Raw genomic sequence first — 22184 nt, 5'->3', positions numbered from 1 at the left:
AATTTCATGGTAGTCTACGGTTTCCGCCCATCTATTTCAAAGCGTCTTTGAACTGTCGCGTTCACAGACAAATTTAATGTCAAAAATGTGGATATTTGTCAAAACCTCAAGTACGATTTTTTTGACGTTTTGAAACATTTTCTCTATGATCCAAATAAAATTTACTACACAAACTTAATGGAATAAAAATTCTTAAACGTAAACCAAAATTACAAATCATGAACAGCATGACGGATATAATAGTAAATAGAATAACCATTGGTAATATAAACATTTGGAATTTTGAGGATTTGCAAAGAATTGCTGTCCGATTCTAAACTCCATGTGCTTTTTTTAATGCAGTTTTATTGCTTATATTGTTATTCTATTATAAATTAGTATTTCAGTAAAATTACGTTGTTTACTTCATTTAGAATATCTTTTTTCTTCTATTGTATTTTATTCTTCGATTTTCCTCACTTTATTTCTTCTATTTCTAATAAGATTTGTACTGGACCTATAAAAACGGTTCGCTAGATCAAAAGCTCATCATTTAACAGACAAGAAAATCTTTTCGTCATTAAAAGGTGAATTCTGCAAAGGAATAATTCTTTTATTCATTGCTTTGGCAATCACATGATCTACTGTAAAAGTGATTTTTTTTTGCTTATACCACTGATCTACTTTTAAAATGTGTCCAATGTCACCTTATGTTAAGACAAAAAGCTACAAATAATACAAAATACTGTATGCGTGTATTTGTGCATGAATCCATTTTGGCATTCCATAGGCCATACCATTTGACCAATAGATGCAAGATTTGACTCATATACTTTGGAGTAAAAAAAATATATGTCTCTTGGAAGAATTTTATTTGAATTTAAATGAAATTAAAATTGATCGTAATTATGACGTTTATCTGTGATAACTCTCAAAACTATATTTTTACAAAATTGCTTCTTACACCATTTCAAAACGCAAAAAAAAAAAAAAAAAAAAAAAGTCTTTTTAATGATTTTTTTTTTTTTTTTTTTTTTTTTTTTTGCGTTTGTAAAAAAAAATTAAACATTGTTTTGTGAAATTCTCAACAATGGATTTCATTGTTACAGGAAAGCTCAAATCTCACCAATAGATTTCATTATTTCAATGAAATTCAAACCGTTTTCAATGCTTTCTTCAGTATATTTGGTAGCGTGAGTTTCTTGCACTGTTAAAAGTGAAAGACGAAAGATTTAGCTTATTTATTCCCTACGCAGCTTAACTGCGGATTCAGAGAGTAAAGTTGCATTACCACAAAAGATAATGTGCAATTTGAAATATATTACCCATGAATTTAAGCTTTTAATGACATTATGATATCTTGGGATCTAATTCTTATAAAAAGATTCAGATAAACAATAAGCAGAAAAGCTAATTAAATTATACGGCTCAATGTCTGTCAAAAATTTGATGCTTAAAAGTGCCTTACTGAATATTCAAGGTAAACCAGATGGTCGCTAAAGGCGGCTAATTAGAGATAAACGAAAGGAATATATATCTTTTTAGTTAAATTTTATTAATAGATTAACAATAAATAGAACAGGTATAAAGATATTTAAATTATACTGCTCAATGTCTGCAACAATTTGATACTTAAAAGTGCTTTATTGAATATTCATGGTGAACTAGTTGGTCGCTAAAAGCGGATAGTTGGAGATACATGAAATAAATATAGACTTTTTTAGTTAAAGTTTATTAAAATAAGTCTTTCTTGAAATATCTCTTCTAAATATATTAAAATCTTGAATGTCAAATTATCATTATCATGTAACAACCTATCTTTATTTCTCAAGTGTTAATAAATTTTTAATCAAGAGTGACTTTGAAATGCTAATGACGGAATCAAAATATCTTTGTTTCAGTACCGTTTGGTGGGGGGTGAAGTGGAGAAGAGTCCTGCAGGATCAATTTCTGATGAAAGAAGAGGGCATATCACTGAAGCGTGAGAACTTAAAACACTCGAAAGTTCTACGCGTGACTGATGTGGCAGCAGACGTTGGAAAAGACAGGAGAGAAAGGCTCAAGCTTTTTTATCCAGTCCTTAGTGATGGTGATGGTTTGTTTTGAAAAAATTGAATCAAGGACATTCATTGAACTAATATCAACTTGGTGCAGTCTTCATAAATAATGAACGTTATTTTTAAATGATGACATTGCATCACTTTCAAATGATATTTATTATTTCTTTCATGGGTATAATGTTACAACTCAAAGGAACAAAAGTTTTTACTTCCACATTTAGTTTTCATTTATCAGACTGATTTGTTACATATTTGACAGATAGTAACATCTCTGATTTTTTTAAAAATTATTATTACATTTCGTGCAATTATGAGATGATTTATGTTCAGATTTTAATTTTTAAATATAAAAATAGTTCAAAATTGATATATGTGCCCGTGTGTAGTAATGCCAATATATCCGCGTCCTAGAAATAATAATTTTATAATGACTCAAATAATATATATATATAATTGAATTTTGCTATATATATGTGTAATGATATTTTAAACTCTTAATTTCAATTTAATTAATTTTCAAGATTTTATCTTAATTTAGCCCATAGTAACTTTATTCTAAACACATTCTCTTATTTCGTGATCCAATTCCACTGTCTCTACTTAATTAATTCAAGAGAAGCTTTATAAAATTGCTGAATCGGCTAAACGCAGCCACATTCACACGCTCGGCATGAAGGGGTAGGAAACTGTCCAGTAAGTACATTCTTTTTAAAAGCCCTGTGTTTCCTTTACATGTGATTGACATGCGTCAGAAATCCCTATCAGAATCTTAATAATATATTAACACTGTGAAGAAATATTTTCCCTATCAAAATCTCAGGTTATATAAGAGGAGGGATAATTTATTTCGCGTCTCTTCCCCACTTCTGCCTTGTGTGCCGCGCTGTGGCGGACATGACATGTCCGCGTCTCTGCTTGTAAATAATTATGCTTTCCCGATGGATTAAAAAGATTTTAAAAATGTTAAATGTCTGATATATATATATATATATATATATATATATATATATATATATATATATATATATATATATATATATATATATAATCATAGTTCGAAAAAAGAAATCTTTATAATTGTTAAAAATTGAAAGGTTTATTTTCTGCAATCTTTTAAGAAAAAAGACCAAGAACTTCAACCTGCGTTCATTTCCAAGAAATAAGACATTCCATATATCTATAGCAAATAGATATTGAATGAAAGTGTAGAGGTGTCTTTAAAAAGACTCTCAATAGTTTATGATTCAAAAATCTTTTTGGTCCAATCTTAAAATAATTTTTCTATATAATGAAAAATTAATTTATATGCTTTTAAAATAAAATAAAAACTGTATTTAAGTCATAATCATTATACAAGAAGCATTGATTATGGTATATTATGATTGCAAGCTATCACCTATGAATATGGCAGAAACATCGCTCGCATGTTCGTAAGTGAAGGCCCAATTCAGAAAGAAACAATTGGTAACGTAGTCTAGATTTTCGATCTTGCAGTAGTAATGGGAAATCTGTCGAAAATCACTTCATTCAGCACTTTTTTTCAGGTTCGTGGATTCATGCAGTTCAATGTAAAACATTTAATTTTATAATGATTAAATTACAGACGAATAAAAAAAGTGCTGAATGAATGATTCATATCCTTAAGTTGTTATATAAAGAATAAACTTGAAAAGGATGGATAAATTAATTTTTAAATAAATATGAAAAGAAAAAACTCTTTTTATAAAAAAAAGACCAGCAAGGTTGTTCTTCCTTCTATTTTTTCGTATTACCTCACAATATTGTATTTTTGAATCCAATATTATTATATTTCAAGGAGAATTAAATATGCATTTTAGATTTATCGAAGTATTAGTACCAATTTTAGTAGAGATCTAAAATTTTGGCCACAAATCTACATATTAGTTTCATTTATATAGCTTGTTATGATTTTGGGTTATTACGTCACAAACACAGGAATAGGAAGACTAACAGCCAAACAACCATCTAACAATCCTGATTCTAAATTTTGGCGTAGATCCACGATACTGAATATAAAAAAAAAATGCCAAATTTCATCCAAATCTGTTTATTCTTCAGTTTGTTCACTCGCACAAGAAAGAGCAAACAGACAAATATTCCGAGGATGAATTTAATTTAAAATTTAATACATTTTTTTAAAAAAATTACAGTGTAAAGACGGTGCATCTAATTTCATTTTTTTTGTTGTTGTTGTTGGTCTGTAGATAGATAAACATAATTTCAAAAATAATTTTTTTCTTGGCAGTAATAAACGTGGAGACGCAGTAAAATATCAAGAGTTTTTATAACGTTTGCAATACCTTTCCTATATATATATTATGTATATTAGAGAAAGTCGTAATCTTGGCCCTAGTTGGCGCTACTGAAAAAAGAAGAGATGCTCACTCTGCTTAAATTGCTGATAGATCTGTCAGCGGGCTTGTAAAGTGCCATAAGTAACAACAACAACATATTAGAGAAAATAAAGTACCTACTTAAAGATAGAGTTAGTTTCAAATAATATAAGAAAATTTGGTGAACAATGAATCCTGTTTTAAACAAAGAGACTAATCAATAGAAGCGTATAATCATAATTATTATTTTTTGCATACATATTGTTACAAATTTGTAATATTGCTTCGCTCTGCGGTTAGTTTCCTGGTAGGGAAGTTTTGGAGACAGTTCTAAAGGATACCGAATAAATTCCGATACAATGACCACCGGCTGTTGATAAACTTGACTACTTTAATGATAAAAATGAAGGATCCTGAATATTCGATACCGAATACTCGAGACGGTGATTCGAATTTGACGATAGTTCCATAAGATTTTAATCTTGGAAATTGTTTTAGAAACTTCTTTGCCCTGTCACAGAAGTTATAAAAGGCGAAGATGAACTGTACGTGCAGCAGACGAGTCGATAGCCACGAATAGTTGAGTGAAGTCTCTCTCCTGCGAATTTACACTGAGCTTTTCGTTTTTTATTTATTTCTACTTAAGAGGCCGTGTTTACTGCAAATGCTGCTTCAGCCTTTTTTGCTACCTGCATATTGGGCTTCTATTTAGAATAATGGCGTCATTGTTTATAATTCAGCCTGTTGGACACTACGCCATAATTTAGGATTATTTTTTTCTGTAAAAATACGTATTTCTGTTTGCTATCCTTTATCGCTTGCAGGGAAAAAACAGCATGAGAAATTGTTTTGCTATCTAAAGGATAAATACAAGTTAGTTCTTACTCTTATTTTGAAAAGTTAAATTTTTTATATTCTTTCACGATTTTTGAAAACTTATAATAATTAATTTAATAATGAAATTTGCTCCGTTTACATTCTCCTGACTCTCAATTAAAAGGTATTAAATTTTTAACATTAGTTTAAAAATATGCGAATAATCCCAACCAATTTTATTGAAAACGATAAGTTATTTTATTTATCCTTCCCTTTGGATTACATACATTAAATTTGTTTTTGATTTGTTTTTAACTATATTATTGCATCAGTTAAATTGCCATAGTACTAAGATAATATTCCTTTTAATAGAAAAACAACTTTAAAAAAAATTATACATAACCTGATGATATTATATTGTAGCAAATGTATTTTAACATGCTATCTGGTGTAATTTATAAGAATTTTATTGACTTTTGCTTAATCAGAAAGCAAAATATTAAACAGCAAGGATTTCATCAATAATCGGATCTAAAATCATAATCTTTGGTTTAAAAAATAAATGGAAAGATATAAAAAAAAATTAAAAACAGCTTCTTTTTCACAACTTACTCGTGCAAAATATTTTTTTATAATATAATTTCATAACTTTGTTTTCATTGTCCAGGAACAAAAGTATTAAAAACACTTTTTTTTAAAGAATCGAATTGGGAAAAAAATTTTTTTAAAGTGATCTTCAACAGTATAAAGTATGCTTTATAACTAAGACAATGAGTGAGATTATTCAAATAATAATAGGAAAAAAATTTATACACCATTTTTTCCACATCGGGTGGAAATCTTAATGTTTTTTAAAAACACACAAAGACCTAGATTAACAAGAAAGATTATCAATTAACAACAAATAAAGCAGTAGAATTAAATTCTTTTGTTTCATCCTAAAAAAAAGCTTTCAGTAATTTTTTCAAGATATCTAAAAAAATATCCAACCCCCCAATTGCTGCTGAAATCTTCCCGAGGATTTCTTTTTGAATTTCAATCAATTTTTTTTTTTACTTAATTTTATTTGTTTATTCAACATAAGTCGTTCGAACGATATTAATACCCCCTCTCACCAGGAAAAAAAAAATTCTTATCTGCATCAACCCATGCATATAAGAACGAATTTTTTTTTCAGCTCCAAAAAATTCTAATCTTTCCGCCGAAGTAGCTTTGCAAAGAAAATCTTAATTGAGATTTTCTTCTGGCTCTCCAAAAATATGGAATCCAATGAATTCATATTACAAAGAAGATTAAAAACACTAGATAAAAGGGCTTAGTCAAGTAAGCTGTTTTAATTGTTCTACATCTTTCCAGTAACAGATAAATTGTTTAAGTAGATTTCATAATTTTTACTTTAAAAAATACATATTCTTTGTTTATTTTTTATTCTTCAAAAGTATTAAGTTTCTTTAAATATTGTTAGTTAACGTTTTAACATCTTTTTTGGAAGTAAAACGAATTAAATTTAATTCATTTTAGGATATTGAATAAACAGAGCTATTTTGATGTTTCCTCTTCAATTATCTTGTAAAACTTTCAATAAGAAGCATATTATTTAATATTAAATGCAAAAAAATATTCATGTAATGGATAATATAAATATATTACAGCGTATTTTGATTAACTTTATTTTTAATTGTACACTATAGTAATAATAATATAATTTTTAATAGTACTATAGTTTGGAATAATAAAAGTTTAAAAAATATTCGATTAATCGATAATCATTCAATTTAAGATTAATAATTATCTTAAAATGAATGCATATTAATTAATATTATTAAAATTTGCAATGGGAATCGAATGATTCATTAAGACAATTTCTTACTTAATTATTTTAATTTTCATATTAAGAAAATACTTCTGGGATGTTTTAATATTTTTGCAAAGCATGAAATAATAATTATTCGATAATGATATAATTTTATCTCAGTTGTCGAGATCTTTAGAATACGTTGGAACTTTTAATTTTTTGGATATTGACTAGTTTCTACTTCGTGTTTTTATATTTTTTTCTTACATCACTTTTTATATTTTTTAAAATTTTAATTTTGCTAAATTAAATTTTAAATCGCAGCTTCATTTCAGTTTCTGAAGTAAAATTAAATTAGCAATTAGCATTATGAAAACGATATAATTTCATATGTCCCATTTTCATAGAAAATTTGTAAGTTATCAGAATAAAAGCAAGCGATTTTAAGCAGATAGAGTATTCATATAAATTATTCATTTTTATATGCAAAATCAAATTATTCAATTATTGTATCACTGGAATTCTACAAGGGAAATATGAGATAATAAAAATTTATTAAATATGCAATTATTTTCTTCTTAGGCATTTTATCCAAATTAGTAAAATGTATTAAATATCCATGCTGATCTAAGTATCCTTCCCTCAAAGTTCAGCAATCTTCTGCAATTGTAAACGATACAAATCGATACGGGTGATTAGTATCGATTGTTATTGGAATTTTTATTCTGTGTACTTAATTCTTTTGATGTTTCTTTTAGCTGAATAGGGGAGGGAAGAGAATTTTAAATATTTTCCAAACTGCCTACGTATTGCATTTGTGCAAAAAATATCTTCCATGATACTTTAAAATTATCTTAGATCGTTATAGTACTGTGTTTTTATTTTTAGACATTTTCGAAAATTCTCAATGTGAAATTTTCAGTAAGCAGTGCGCTTCGAGTTTAGATAAAAATATCTTTAGTTTCTTTGTCTTACAGCAACCAATCGCACGAAGCTGTACGTTCTCCATCAGTTATAACAACCAATTAAATATATAGAGAAAAAAAAAACTTGCAAATGGTGTAGCATTAGAGTTTCAAAAATATTAGCATGTTTATTTCTGTTTATTTTTAAAAAATACATAATTTTTTTTTTAATTCCTTTAATGTAATAGGTAATTAGTAATAGGGTAAATAGGATTAGTAATAGGATAAATTTTCAGCCATATTAAAACTATTAATTTTTTTAACCAATTTGGATCAAGTTTCTCTTTTTGAACAACATAATTGATGCAATCTGCATATCGTTGAACTATTGTTTTCTATAAATGAAACATTTAAAAATGGCATCGAGAATTACGATATCGTCTGGAGTTTGTTGTTCCAGCACGAATCATGTGAAACTACAGTAGTGGCCAAAATTGTGGACTCTTTTGAACATTTTTATGTTTTCTAACTTTGTATGCCTATAGAAAATGTAACGTTTCACAAAATGCGAACTCTTACATATCATTTTAAAGAGAATTTACTATAGATTTCAATACGAAGAACAAAATTCAAATATTTGCAATATAAAAAAAGTTGAGAGGCAATAATTATCGAGATACATTAGATGCTGATGACTGCAATCAGTTAGTTATCAATATTTAAAACGGTAGCCTTTATTTTTTATTACAGCTTCATATCGATGTTTTATTGAATTGACGAGAATTTTAAGCTCCTCCTTCGTTATTGCATAATGTCAGGGAACAATTATAGTATCCATTAATTCTCTTTTATTTAATGCTTAACGCTTCATATGTACAAGAGTTTTCAAATGGTGCCATAAGTTTTCAATAACTTTGAGGCCAGGACTGTTTCCTGGACATGATAACAATTCAGTGCACTTTGTACTAAACCACTCTTTAGATATTTTTGCTGTCTGACAAGGAGCTGAATCCTGCTGAAAAATAAATGATGCGTTGTTGGGAAAGAGATCACAGATGGAATCTGTAAGTTTTGGCTCTAGAATAGTGTCAATGTATTTTCTTGCATTTAATGTCCCATCGATAACATGAAAGTGACCAATACCGTCTGCTGATATGTATGGCCAAATCATAACACTAACTGAGTTCTTCATAGTTGCTTGAATGCAGTCAGGATGTATCTCTTCGCCTATTCTATGCTTTACATTTTTTCGCTATCAATGCCGAATAACAATATCTTTGTTTCATCACTCCGTATAACTTGTGACCACTGATCATCTGTCCAATTAATGCGTTCCTTTGTCCATTGTAATCGTTTTATACGCTGCTGTAAATTGAGATAAGTTTTTTTCGAGGAATTCTACCTCTTAGACCAATATCTAATATTCTTCCCCGGATTGTTCTTGAGCTGACAGAAATGCCAGCATCATTCAATTGACTTCTGATGGCCGCTGATGACATTCTTCTATCTTGGAGACATGGTCTTTTTATTCTTTTGTCATCAGAAGATGTGGTGCACCTTTTTCAGTCATTTCTTGCTTTGTTTTTTATTGAATTTGTCCCCTGATATTTTAAACAATACTTTCGGACTCACTGAACCACCCACCTGTCTAGCAATTTCAGCATAGGAAAGACCACATTCATGTAACACAATAATCGTAGTTCTCTTTCTAGGTATCCAATCTATTCTTTAATTTGATGTCATTGCTTTTTGACTAAATATTAGAAATATTTACAAAAATCCCAACTATATATTAGAAAGTCTAACAAAAAGTGCAGTAAAGATTAGTTCCAACTTTAAACGGGATGTCATCTTCTGCTAGCAGTTATTAACATTTGATTGATTCCCAGAAGAAAAACAGTGATTTGTCAGGAAAGTTAGAAATTACAATCCACTTCATCATTGTATTTGTTATTCATATTAAAGCAAGAATAACTTCTTTTTTGTATTTCAAATATTTGAATTTTGCTTTTTATATTGAAATCGGCATTACATTCTCTTTAAAATGATATGTAAGGGTTAGTATTTTGTGAAATGTAACATTTTTTTTTATAAGCATACAAAGTTGGAAAACATAGCGGTTTTCAAAAGTGTCTACAATTTTGGCCATCACTGTATATGTCTCGTCGTCAAATAGGGTCGTCAAAAAGAGTGACACAAAATAATTCTTGTCTAATACAGTAAGAATATTTATTAAAATAAATCTTAGACATTTTTAAATAAACAGGTTTTTTTTAACCTTAATTCATTCTTTATTAGACTGTTTTATTATATAATTGTACATATTTTATTATCTGACTTACTGTGTTTACTTTAGCATTTATTTCTATTATTATGAATTCAATTGAGAATCAAGTTATGTAGAATGTTTTTAAAATAAAGATTTTTATTTGAGAACTCTCCATAGATTTTTACCTTGCGTTGACTAAATATCTTTTAGAAACAACATTTTTTTTTTTTTTCGTTAATAGCTTTATAAATAAGTTGAAGATTGCAATACTTTCACAATTTCAAGCTGAACTTTGAATCATAAATTTTATTGATTTTTGGAATAGTTGATTCCAAATGTATTAAATAGTACAAGGAAAAAAAGTTGAAATTTTTTCATTATTTTTTTTTTAAGATTTAGTGTTTTTGTTTTTTTTATTGAAAACATATAAGTTGTGTTATATCAAGCTACTATTTAAATCTAATAATATATGTTTAATATATAATTTTAAAATTTAGAAGCATTCTGATTAAAATGAGAGAAAATCTTTAAAAGTGTTAAATATTTCCAGCTGATGATACCTAGGCTTAGGCGGTTAACTGACTTAGAAAAATAAGTATAAATTTCATATCAATACTGCTCACCATTTTGGCGAAATTCTTATAACTCACAGACTTATGTATCAACTGTATAGAAAGAAGTTGGAGAAATTTTTCGCAACTTAAAAAAAGAGATTTATATATGAGAATTTGTTCTACAAAAAATAAAACTTTTGGTCTCATCACTCATGATCTGAAAACTATTATTTTATCCTAAATATTCCACAGCATTTGTTTAAAAAGACCTTTAAGTATTCGCATTCGATTTAAAGGAGAGGGGCATTCAACTGAAGAACACATCGCAAAGTATCGCGTGTCGACCGGAACCCACAGCTGCATGCTCTGTCACCGGCTAGTTAACCCTCCCCCCGAGGGTCACTTTCGCGTAACACGTGCTCGGTCGGCAGCGGGGTTACTAAATAACCGTCCTCGACGTCGGACTGCTTTTTGGTAGGTAAATAAGTCACACTCTAGTTGACAGACTTAGATTTATGAGTTGCGGTCTCACTTGAGGAATCCAATATCCCTGCCACGGGACGTTTGTGTTAGGAGAGCTTAGCCATTTAGTTACTCGCCGCGAATGAGATTAAAAATGTCTCGCAAAGGCAAACGTTGAAAGAAATGTGTGAATGTTTTTGTTTATTTGAGATAAACTATGTAAAGAATTAAGTCTAACATTGTTGTTTATTTAATGAGATTTAGTAAAGGATTTGCATGCACCAAGACCTTTGTTTGATCTTATCCAGTTAGCCACTTGCCACGAATGCGATTAAAATGGCTCTTAAGGGTAAACGTTGAATAAAATGTGTAACTGTTTTTGTTTATTTGAGATAAACTATGCAAAGGATTAAGTCTAATATTGTTGTTTATTTAATGAGATTTAGTAAAGGATTTGCATGCACCAAGACCTTTGTTTGATCTTACCCAGTTAGCCACTTGCCACGAATGCGATTAAAATGTCTCTTAAGGGTAAACGTTGAATACAATGTGTGTTTTTGTTTATTTGAGATAAACTATGTAAAGAGTTTAGACATTTTTGTTTATTTAATAGGATTTAGTAAAGGATTTGTATGCGCTAAGACGTTTGTTTGAACTTAAATGAATTAGTCGTTCGCCACAAGCGGGATTCTCGTAAAAGTAAGCGAAAAGAAACTTGTTGTTGTTTATTTGAGAAAAACTATATAGAGGCTTTGGTCAAACAATGTTGTTTATTTAATAAGATTTAGTAAAGGATTTGCATGCACCAGGACGTTTGTTTAAACTTACCAATTAGCCTGATGCTGTAAATGCTATTCAAATGTTTGTAAAGGTAAACTTCGAAAGAAATGAGTTGCTGTTTGTCTAAGATAAACTCAGTAAAAGATTTGATATAACATGAATGCTTATTTAATCATATTTAATAAAGGATTTGCATGAATCATATTTAATAAAGGATTTGCATGAATCATATTTAATAAAGGACTTGCACGAATCATATTTAATAAAGGATTTACATGAATCATATTTAATAAAGGACTTGCACGAATCATATTTAATAAAGGATTTATATAAATCATATTTAATAAAGGATTTGCATGAATCGTATTTAATAAAGGATTTGCATGCTTTGTATCATTTGTGTTAGAAGCGTTTAATCTAACTTCTTGTTAATCTTCTTCTTCTAAATGCGATTGAAAATTTTCACGTCCAGCGTTGAAAAGTTTGCGGCCAAAGTTATATAAATTGTATAAAAGATCTGGTTATTTCATTCAACATTAATTTTTTTCCAATAAGATTTAATAAAGGATTCGGATACTTCGAGACAATTGAGTTAGAATTCTTGAGTCTATTAGTCTTTCATCGCGAATGCGAATGAAAATTTTCCTAAGGGCAAGTATTGAAAAAAATTTTAGACGAAGTTGTATAAATTATATAAAAAACTGAGTGATTTCTTACACTCTTAATATTTGTTTAATAAAATTTAACTCATTTCCTTTTTTTATTAAATTATTTTATTTTAAGTAATTATGTTGGCGATTTGATCATTTATAAATGTTTATTTAATGAGATAATAAAATATCAGCAGACATTAAGCTGTTTGGATAAAAAGGAATTTTGAAACCTATTTGAAACGCTGGCTCCAAATGCGTGAAAAAAAGTACTTATTCAGCTAATTTTCTTTTTAGTATTAATTTTTCATCAACTATTTCATTAATACATTTACAGAAAGTTATTGGAAAATTAACCATTGTAAATGTTCGTTTAATAAGATTTAATAATGGATTTTCGCGCTACAGTTTTTTGATCAAATATAACTTTGTTAAACATTTTTCAAACACATAAAAAAAGGTATGAAAAAATTATGCGGTATCTGTATTGAATAGTGATGACAAATTTTATAATTATTTCATATATTAAACAATGAATTGTGAGATTTAATAGAAATCTTCAATGCTTTTGGCGCATTTATATGGGTAATCTACAGTTTTAATAGAAAGTTAAAAACATCTAAGAACTTTAAAAATTTCTGAAGAAGTATCTTCAAGAATATTTCATAACAAGCAGAAATAACCAATTTTTTTTAAAAAAATATACCATGCAATTTTTTTTTTAATTAAAGCAGACCTATTTCAAATAATGAATGGAAAAGTAATTCTTAATAAAAGAAAGAGTAATTAAGGTATTGTTTTAAAACTTTTCTCCACTTTAAATTCTATTATTAATAAATTCAGTGCAATTTATAACAGGCAAAAAATTTAATTCGTTATTTTAAATAAATATCATTGTGAGTTTTTTTATATGAACTCTCATAAATTCTTTTCTAGATTTTTTTAACAAAAATTGTATATTATAAATTTTTTATATTAATTATTATATGAAACATTTATATTAATTTTATATTAAATTTTAAATTGTCAAGAATAAAATAACCAGATACGGATATCCATAGTGAAACCAGAACAAAGAATATGAAAAGCAAAAAGCATTAAAACTCTAAAAAACGTTGAAACAGTTTTCATCCACTATTTGAAAAATCATATGCGTATAATCTTTTTGTTTTCCTGTTAGAAGTAACTAAAGAAAAACATTAAGTAAAATCTTTCAAATAAATAAAATAAGCACAGTGTGTTATTGGCAATGTTATTAACCTTATTCTTCGTATTTTATTTCATACTATTTTATACCAATGTTTTCATTAAGTCTGCAAAATAAAAGAAAAAACATTTTTTTTTGAATAAAAAATATTCGATAATCCATATTCGAATCTACAAAATTCATTTCTTATCTGCACTACCTTACGAGCTAGAATTATTAAAATAATTACATAAGCATATTAAAATTTACCAATTGTGTTCTATATTGCAATATAACACAATTTCAAGAAAAATAATAGCATTGATTTAAGTTCATTCAAGAGGTGAACATTTATTGTCTGTTGTTACTTCCAAGAACATATATCCTACCCTGTATGTTTATTATAATAATTGATATTATTTTCAATTAACATTATTCTTTGTTCTGGAATTTAACGAAATTAAATAAAAACATGCAACAAACATTTCGTAGCATTTTTTATATATATTTATAAAAAATTTTTTTAATTCGCTTTCACTTTAAATAAAACTAATTTCATTTTAAAATTGATTCGAAAATATGAAGTTTTTCCTCCCTTTCTTTCTTTATGTTTTTGTTATTTTTTTCCATGAATATATATATATATATATATATATATATATATATATATATATATATATATATATATATATATATATATATATATATATATATATATATATATATATATATTGTGACTCATTTGGCGAAAAAAAATATAAATAAATAAATAAAAATGGTAAACAATGCTTCTAAGTAGAGTCTTGAAATCCTTAGAATTCAATGACTGAGTTTATTATGGTGTCAAAACAAACACTCCAACATTAGAAGTGTCTCTATTTATACCCCGCCATTTTTACTTTTCGTACTAAACTGAAAAAAAAAAGAAAAAAAAAATAAATAAATAAATAAATAAAAAATCTCAATCATTCCCAGAATAATTTTTGCTTATGATTTCCTTTTTTCACAAGCTTAATTCTTAGAATAATAAATAAGTTGATTCTTAGTATTGAAAACTACTTTAAGAATAACTATTACAAGCAAGCAAAAAAGTTAAATTTGTTGATTTGTTTACTTTAAGAATTAATTTTGTAACAAATTTTTTTCAATGTATTCGCAAATACATCAAAATTTCAAAGGCATAAAAAGATTTTTGAAATAATTGTGATCAAAAATAATATTTTTTAGTTATATGCTAAATCGTAATGAATGCTTGATAAATTGTTAAACAACGATGTACAATGAAATACTTAAAACAGTCATATTCTTTGGTCATTAGTCACTTTAAATAATTAATTTTTAAAAAAGACACATTTTTTAATGCATAATTTTTTTTAAAAAATATTTTAAAATTAACTTCTATAATGAGCATTAGCAAAATTAACAATATATAAGATTGTTTTTTTTAAAGTATATCGTTTTTGATTCTATTCTGTCGTATAGATTTTATTATTCCATTTTTAAGTGCTTTAATAAAAATAAAAACTTATTAAAACTCTGAAACAGAAATTTTTTTCATCCATCCTCAACAAAAAGTAAATTATTAATTATTTAAAAAAATTATTAAAACTATAGAACAGAAATTTTTTGCATCCATCCCCTACAAAAAGTAAATTCTCAATTATTGAAAAAGATTATTAAAACTATAGAATAGAAATTTTTTTCATCCACCCTCAAAAAAAAAAATTTCTCAATTATTTTTTTTTTAAAAATTAATAAAAGTATGGAATAAAAAATTTTTTCATCTATCCTCAACAAAAAGTAAATTCTCAATTATTTTTTAAAAATTTTTTACCTAATTTATATGTTTGCTGAAAATTGGAAATGAATGTAAGTTATAGATGATAAGCGAAATTTTTTTATTCACATTTAAATAGAAATCTTTATATTTTGTAAAAATTTCATTTATATTATTTTAACTAAACTTAACTAAATTCTCATTTGAAAAATAATTAAGTCGATTGAATGTGAAACATGTATATTAAATTAAAAACCACTGATAATATTAAAAAGCTGTTAAAAAGAAATTAGTCTTTAAACCATTTTCATTAAAATATTTATTTTATTTTAACTAAACGGTTATATTTTTTATCAAAATCAAAAATTCTTGTAAATTGCAAACTGCGTTTTTTTTTTTTTTTTTTTTTTTGATAGAGCAACATTGACCCACATAGATAATTTGCTATAAAGATTACGAAGTTTTGAAAAAATGATTTACAGAAACAACCTTAAGAGGGGAAAAAAATGGAATTTGTTGACATTCAAAAGAATTGTTGGTACCAAGAAATTTATTTTATTACTTTAGCATTAGTAGAAAAATCTTTCTCTTTTTTTTATTTGAGGCTTTTCTAAAAAGGTTTTCAAATCTAACCAGATAAAACAATAAGATATGAATGGGTTGAAAAAAAATGTTCCTTTATTTACAAAAGGGGAATATATTAAAAATTATCTATATCTATCTTAAAAAGGTGAAAGAAAGAATCTTGAAAGTTTTAAAAAAGCATAAATGTATGTATCTTTTATTCCTATTTGTTAAGAAAGAGAGAAACGATGTTAAAATAGAACATTGAAACAGCGAATTTTAAACTTTTCCAACCCACGATACAATTTCTGCTGCAGAAATATTTCGCAATCACGTTTATAGTTTTGGAATACTTGTTTAACTCTCCCGCTTGGGGAAAGGAATTTATTGAAAATATTTTTTAGACATCATATTTATATATTAATAATCAACAAGTTAGAAAAGTTTGGATTTGTTTGTGTTTTTTTTTTTTTTTTTTTTTTTTTTTTTTTTTTTTTGGCGCAGAAGCCATTTTTGACTCTGTTGAGCCAACAACAAGTTACAAGAATAAAAGAGAAGAAGAAATCAGTTAAACACCCTGATATGCAAAGATTTAATAAAATATTTCACAACTTTTTAAATACATTGATACTCAACGTTACAAGAATTTGTTCACCTTTGTTTGGCGCAGAAGCCACTTTTGACTCTGCTACGCCAACAAGTTACAAGAATAAAAAAGAAAAAAAAAATCAGTTATTCGCAAAAATTTAATAAAATATTTATAAGTTTTTTTGTTGTTTTTTTTGCGCATTGGCATTAAACAAATGCGGTTGCTGTTAATAATTCGCAAACCTGATAATAAAGTGTACGTTTAGTGACAGAATACTTAATTTACGAACCCATATTTAAATGTTTAATAATTACATTTCAAATAAATCAAAATAATACTTGTTCAAAAATTTTAAGCAAAGAATAACAATTATAATTCTGCTAGTTTAAAATTATTTTTAATTATTGATCAGAAAGTTGAAAGTGTTAATTTTCCTTTTAATTTACATTAAAATCTTTTCTCAAGTTAATTAATAATACAACGCAAGATAAATTAAAAAGCAATGAATGGTAATAAGACCGATCATACAAAAAAAAAATCTCATTCAAATTTATTTAATTTAATATTTGTTGTTACGGTTATGAAAAATTTATCTTGCACCATAAGAATTTAGGCATATTATTTGCCACGAAATTCTACATATTTCTCTTTTCAAGTCTATGTTTAAAGAACATTTAGTTCTAGTAATGCAGATAAATCATTTATCAATTTCTATGATTAAATTGTCATAATTTATATGAGGATTTTTTTAATATTTTATTTATATATATATATATATATATATATATATATATATATATATTAGATAGTGATTTTTAATCTTAAAATGAGATGAAATAGTGATAACATTTGCTCGTTGTACGATAAGCTTAGCAATAGAGAAAAGTAAGTATACTTGATGATGGTATAATAATCCTTAAGTCTATATAAATACGATTTCTGAAAGAAATGCCTAAAACAACATTTTTTTTCTGATCAAAGAACTTAATATATTTATGTAAAAAAATCATCGTTTAATAACATTGCAACTTAATTTAATAACATCATTTTAAATTAGCAACATCATTTAATAACTTGCAGTAAAACTTTAAAAATTTCTATGACTACTTAGTGCTTTTCGAAGTGAGATTACAGATTTTGATTATCTTATCATTGAACATAATGTATTCATAATTTTTTGTTCAATTAAACTATACATCTATAAAACTATAAAGAGTTATCTAATGAAAAAACTTAATATATTTACAAAAAATTTCAACTAAACTATCCATTAGCAAAACTTTGACAAATTATTTAATAACAAAAGTTTAATACATTTATTTAGAAAATTTCTTAAACCATAAGACAACAAGACTTTTACGTATTTCCATGACTACAAGGAATACATTTTGGATTCAATAACAAGCACTTTTAAGTGAAATTAATTGAAAAAATTAAAACAGAATAAAGAGTCACAAAAATATTTTGAAGTTTTAGAATAAGAAATTGTTTTTAGCTCTTTATAAGTTATAAAGTTGTCAGCTGTGGAAAAAGGATAGTTGTTAAACTGAAACATTTTTTCTGGTAATACTAGTTTATGATTACACGAAGCTATTAATCGATTTAAAGACAGAGCAAAAATATTTTATTGTAAATTGGTAATTATATTTACATAAGTCTTATAAATTAAATGTTGATGCCTTTTTTAAACAAAATTCTATTTTGCACATAATTTTAAAGTTGAATTGACAAATTGTAAATTGATTTCTTTATTATTATTTCAGTCCTAGTATAAGATTCAGCTAAGTAATAGACCTAGTAATAGATTTATATAAAAGTGATAAAATATTTTCGATTTAAAAAAGAATTTCATAAATATTGAAAAAATATTGATACATATCAAATTCAATAGTCCTGAATTATACAATTATGAAAATTGAACATTTTTAGAAGTTGCTCTTCTCAAAATTACAATTTTTCCCCTCTTCACAAAATTACAATGTTATAGTAATGCAAGTTGTTTATCAAAATGCAAGTTGAGAATATTGAATAAATATTGGTACTAATCGAATTCAATAGTGCTGAATTATATAATTATGAAAATTAAATATTTTTAGAAATTGCTCTTCTCGAAATTTCAATTTTTTGCTCTTTGAAAAATTACAGTATTATGATAATGCAAGTTGTTTATCATAATGCAAGTTGAGAATATTGAATGAATGTTAGTACTAATCGAATTCAATAGTGCTGAATTACACAATTGTGAAAATTAAATATTTTTAGAAGTTGCTCTTCTCGAAATTACAATTTTTTCCTCTTTACAAAATTACAATGTTATGATAATGCAAGATGTTTATCATAATGCAAGTTGAAAATATTGAATGAATGTTGGTACTAATCGAATTCAATGGTGCTGAATTACACAATTGTGAAAATTAAATATTTTTAGAAGTTGCTCTTCTCGAAATTACAATTTTTTCCTCTTTACAAAATTTCAATGTTACGATAATGCTAATTGTTTATCATAATGCAAGTTGAGAATATTGAATGAATGTTGGTACTAATCGAATTCAATAGTGCTGAATTACACAATTGTGAAAATTAAATATTTTTAGAAGTTGCTCTTCTCGAAATTACAATTTTTTCCTCTTTACAAAATTACAATGTTATGATAATGCAAGTTGTTTATCACAATGCAAGTTGAGAATATTGAATAAATATTGTTGCATATCGAATTCATTGTTCTGAACTATGCAATAATTAGAAATAAACATTTTTAGAAGTTCCTCTTCTCAAAATTAATTTCATTACATTCATTTAATTCAATTACATTTATGGCTTTCCTCTTTATAAAAATTACAATGTTATGGTAATGCAAGTTGTTTATTAAAATGCAAGTCGAGAAACAAAAAAGATATCTGATTATCACAATTCAGATAGCACTGAACCAGCTTATACGCCATTCTTGCAATATTCTTATTCATCTCTTTTCCACTGAAAGAACTGAAATATTACAAGAAGTGTAGATGAAAGTTAAATAAAGTAGAAGAACCAATCCACAGAAGAGCTTTTAACTTGCTTCTGTCTGATAAATAAAATTTACAGCACAAGTCTATTGCGCAACTTGTTTAAAACCATTGTGTGTCTAATGAAATCCGCTAAGAATTTTTCAACAGAAGAGTTCACTTGAAAAGTCAGTTGTTTGTAATGTAAGGGCTCGCGAATAAAAAATGAATATAAGCTGGTATCGATATTTTGTCGTTAGTAATTGTTATTTAGTTAAATGTCTTTTGGAGAAAGTTCTGATCTATGTGAATTTTCTATATGAACTTCGAATAATTATTCAAACTGTACTTTCGGAATATAAATGACATTAACCACATAATGGTCATTAAAACAATTTGCGTGTATTCGTTATATGGAATAATTATTATAGTTTTTTATTGGAAAATTTAAATTACCATATTGGTGCACGATCGCAACAGAAAGTTAACTGAATAACTGATATTATTAGTATAAATATTTGTCAGTTAATTGAAGTTTTTTGCAGAAAATACTGATTTTATTTAAACATTTTTATACAAATTTAAATCCTTCGATCGAAATTGATCATTTGTACCCGAGCATTCAGAATAAAATTGATATGAGCGAAATTAACCACATACTTGCCATTAAGCAATTGATATGTAATTGTTACATGAAAAAACCACGCTGGTATATTCAGTCGGTATTTTTAAAATGCACATTTCAAGATTAAGAGCAATATTACATTATAGTTGTTAAATTTAATTTAATTTACATTTTCGAATGAAAAAAAAAAACGAAACTTTATTCAAACACTTAACTCAAATCTTTGGAATGTAAATTACAAGAGCAGTATTACGTGCTAATTGTTAAAACAACATTTCTAATAACAATTTGTAAATTTATAGATGGAGGCAATTTTGAAAGAAAACTTTGAACTTTGCCACAAAAACGTTCAATTAAAATGTCTAAAATATGCATGACAAGGACAATATTGTTAAACCAAACATTCGTTAAGTTAAATGAGTGTTGCAAGTTTTGAAAACAAAAAAAAAAAAAAAAACAAAAAAAATTTATCTTAAGAGATTTGATCTGAAAGTTTGAAATGCAAAGGATAGAAACAGGGTTGCTTGTTCACTAGATTATCCCTATCCAAAAAAATGTTCTCAAAATACTTGCTAAAGAAAATTATTGCTGTTATTTAACAAGAAATAAACTTAAGCAGAATGCGAAATGATGAATGACAGCTTACGGATAGCATTATATATCTTTGATTAATATATTAGAAAATAAAAACATCATAATATCAGATGCAGAGGCTACTCTAAGAACAAATTAATAGTTAAAAACTGAAATGAAAAATATTTAAGTCAAATCATTCTGCTTTACAATGGCATCATCTCTTGAAATTGATGTTTATACTATATTAACAAAATTGTATAAATCTTAACTATTTACATATTATATTAACAAAAAAAACATTTATTTATTGTTATATATGAAAGCGATTTATTATATTTCGGACATATTCATGGCAACGTCATAGTTTTGAAAATAAAGGATTTTTATAAATAAGCAATATCTCCTTACTGTATGCAAATGAGATAGATAAAAGAAAGAATTATTTTTAATATTCATATGGAAAATAAATTGTTATATCGGAGGCTTATCCATTTGATCATTATAAAGGGTTTACAATGAATAATAATTGGTTCCAATTCATGAAGTGACCATTGGGCAAAAATAGAAAAAGAAAAGAGACAGGGGGCTTACCTCTTTTTTTCTTATCTGATGCCGAGTCAGGTAAATGGGGTGTTGTGGAACACGTGACCACTGCCCCGTGGTCAGCGGTCATCCCAGACCTTTGGGTCAAGGGCGACTGGTGGTGGTGATGATGGTGATGGTGATGCCCCAAACTGACCATGTGGCCTAGGGGACCCATAGGCCCCCCAAGGGTCGTAGGGTCCGGGGAGCCGACAAAGTCCTGTAGGCAAAGCGATTCGTTGAGAGTGTCCATCTATCAATTAGGAATGCCACCAGAAAAGGCAGGAGGAGAAGGGGGGGATTACAAGCTGGTAGTTAGGCGGGGCATACTCTTTCTCCCAAATCTGTATAAGCCTTTCCTTTTCGCCCGGATCAAGCCGGATTTGGAGCGGACGCCCGGAGATCTTCCCGGATCTAAAAGAGAGCAGCGCGCCTTCCAAACAGTCGTTTTCACGCGAATATACGGTCCAAAAGCAATCGCAGCGAGTGCAGCTGCTAGGCAGAGTGAATCGCCCCGATCACGAGGCGCGGTAAATCCTGACCTCCTCCCGCGGCCCCATTCGTCCACTCTTCAAAAGTAGGCTCCTCCTACCGAGGCCACGCCTCCCCACAATAAGTTAGCGTTACGTCACAGAGTGGTGAGTGACGTCAGGCACTGTGATGCGCGCCGATGTGAG

At 27.2% G+C, this 22184-nt stretch overlaps 1 protein-coding gene across 1 annotated transcript in view; it reads right to left on the bottom strand.

Annotated features, from left to right (window-relative positions):
• The window catches only part of LOC129972369 (pituitary homeobox x-like), a 93966-nt gene extending 72008 nt beyond the window's left edge, over positions 1-21958 (bottom strand). The window contains exon 1 of the mRNA XM_056086489.1: positions 21517-21958. Coding sequence (XP_055942464.1) covers positions 21517-21760 — 244 coding nt within the window. The 5' untranslated portion in view covers positions 21761-21958. The remainder of the gene's footprint in view (positions 1-21516) is intronic.
• Between the last annotated feature and the right edge of the window lie 226 nt (positions 21959-22184).

This window comes from Argiope bruennichi, chromosome 6, assembly GCF_947563725.1.
Source record: "Argiope bruennichi chromosome 6, qqArgBrue1.1, whole genome shotgun sequence".
NCBI lineage: Eukaryota > Metazoa > Arthropoda > Arachnida > Araneae > Araneidae > Argiope > Argiope bruennichi.
Note: the sequence above shows the minus strand (reverse complement) of the source record. Positions and strands in the feature narration are given on the sequence as shown.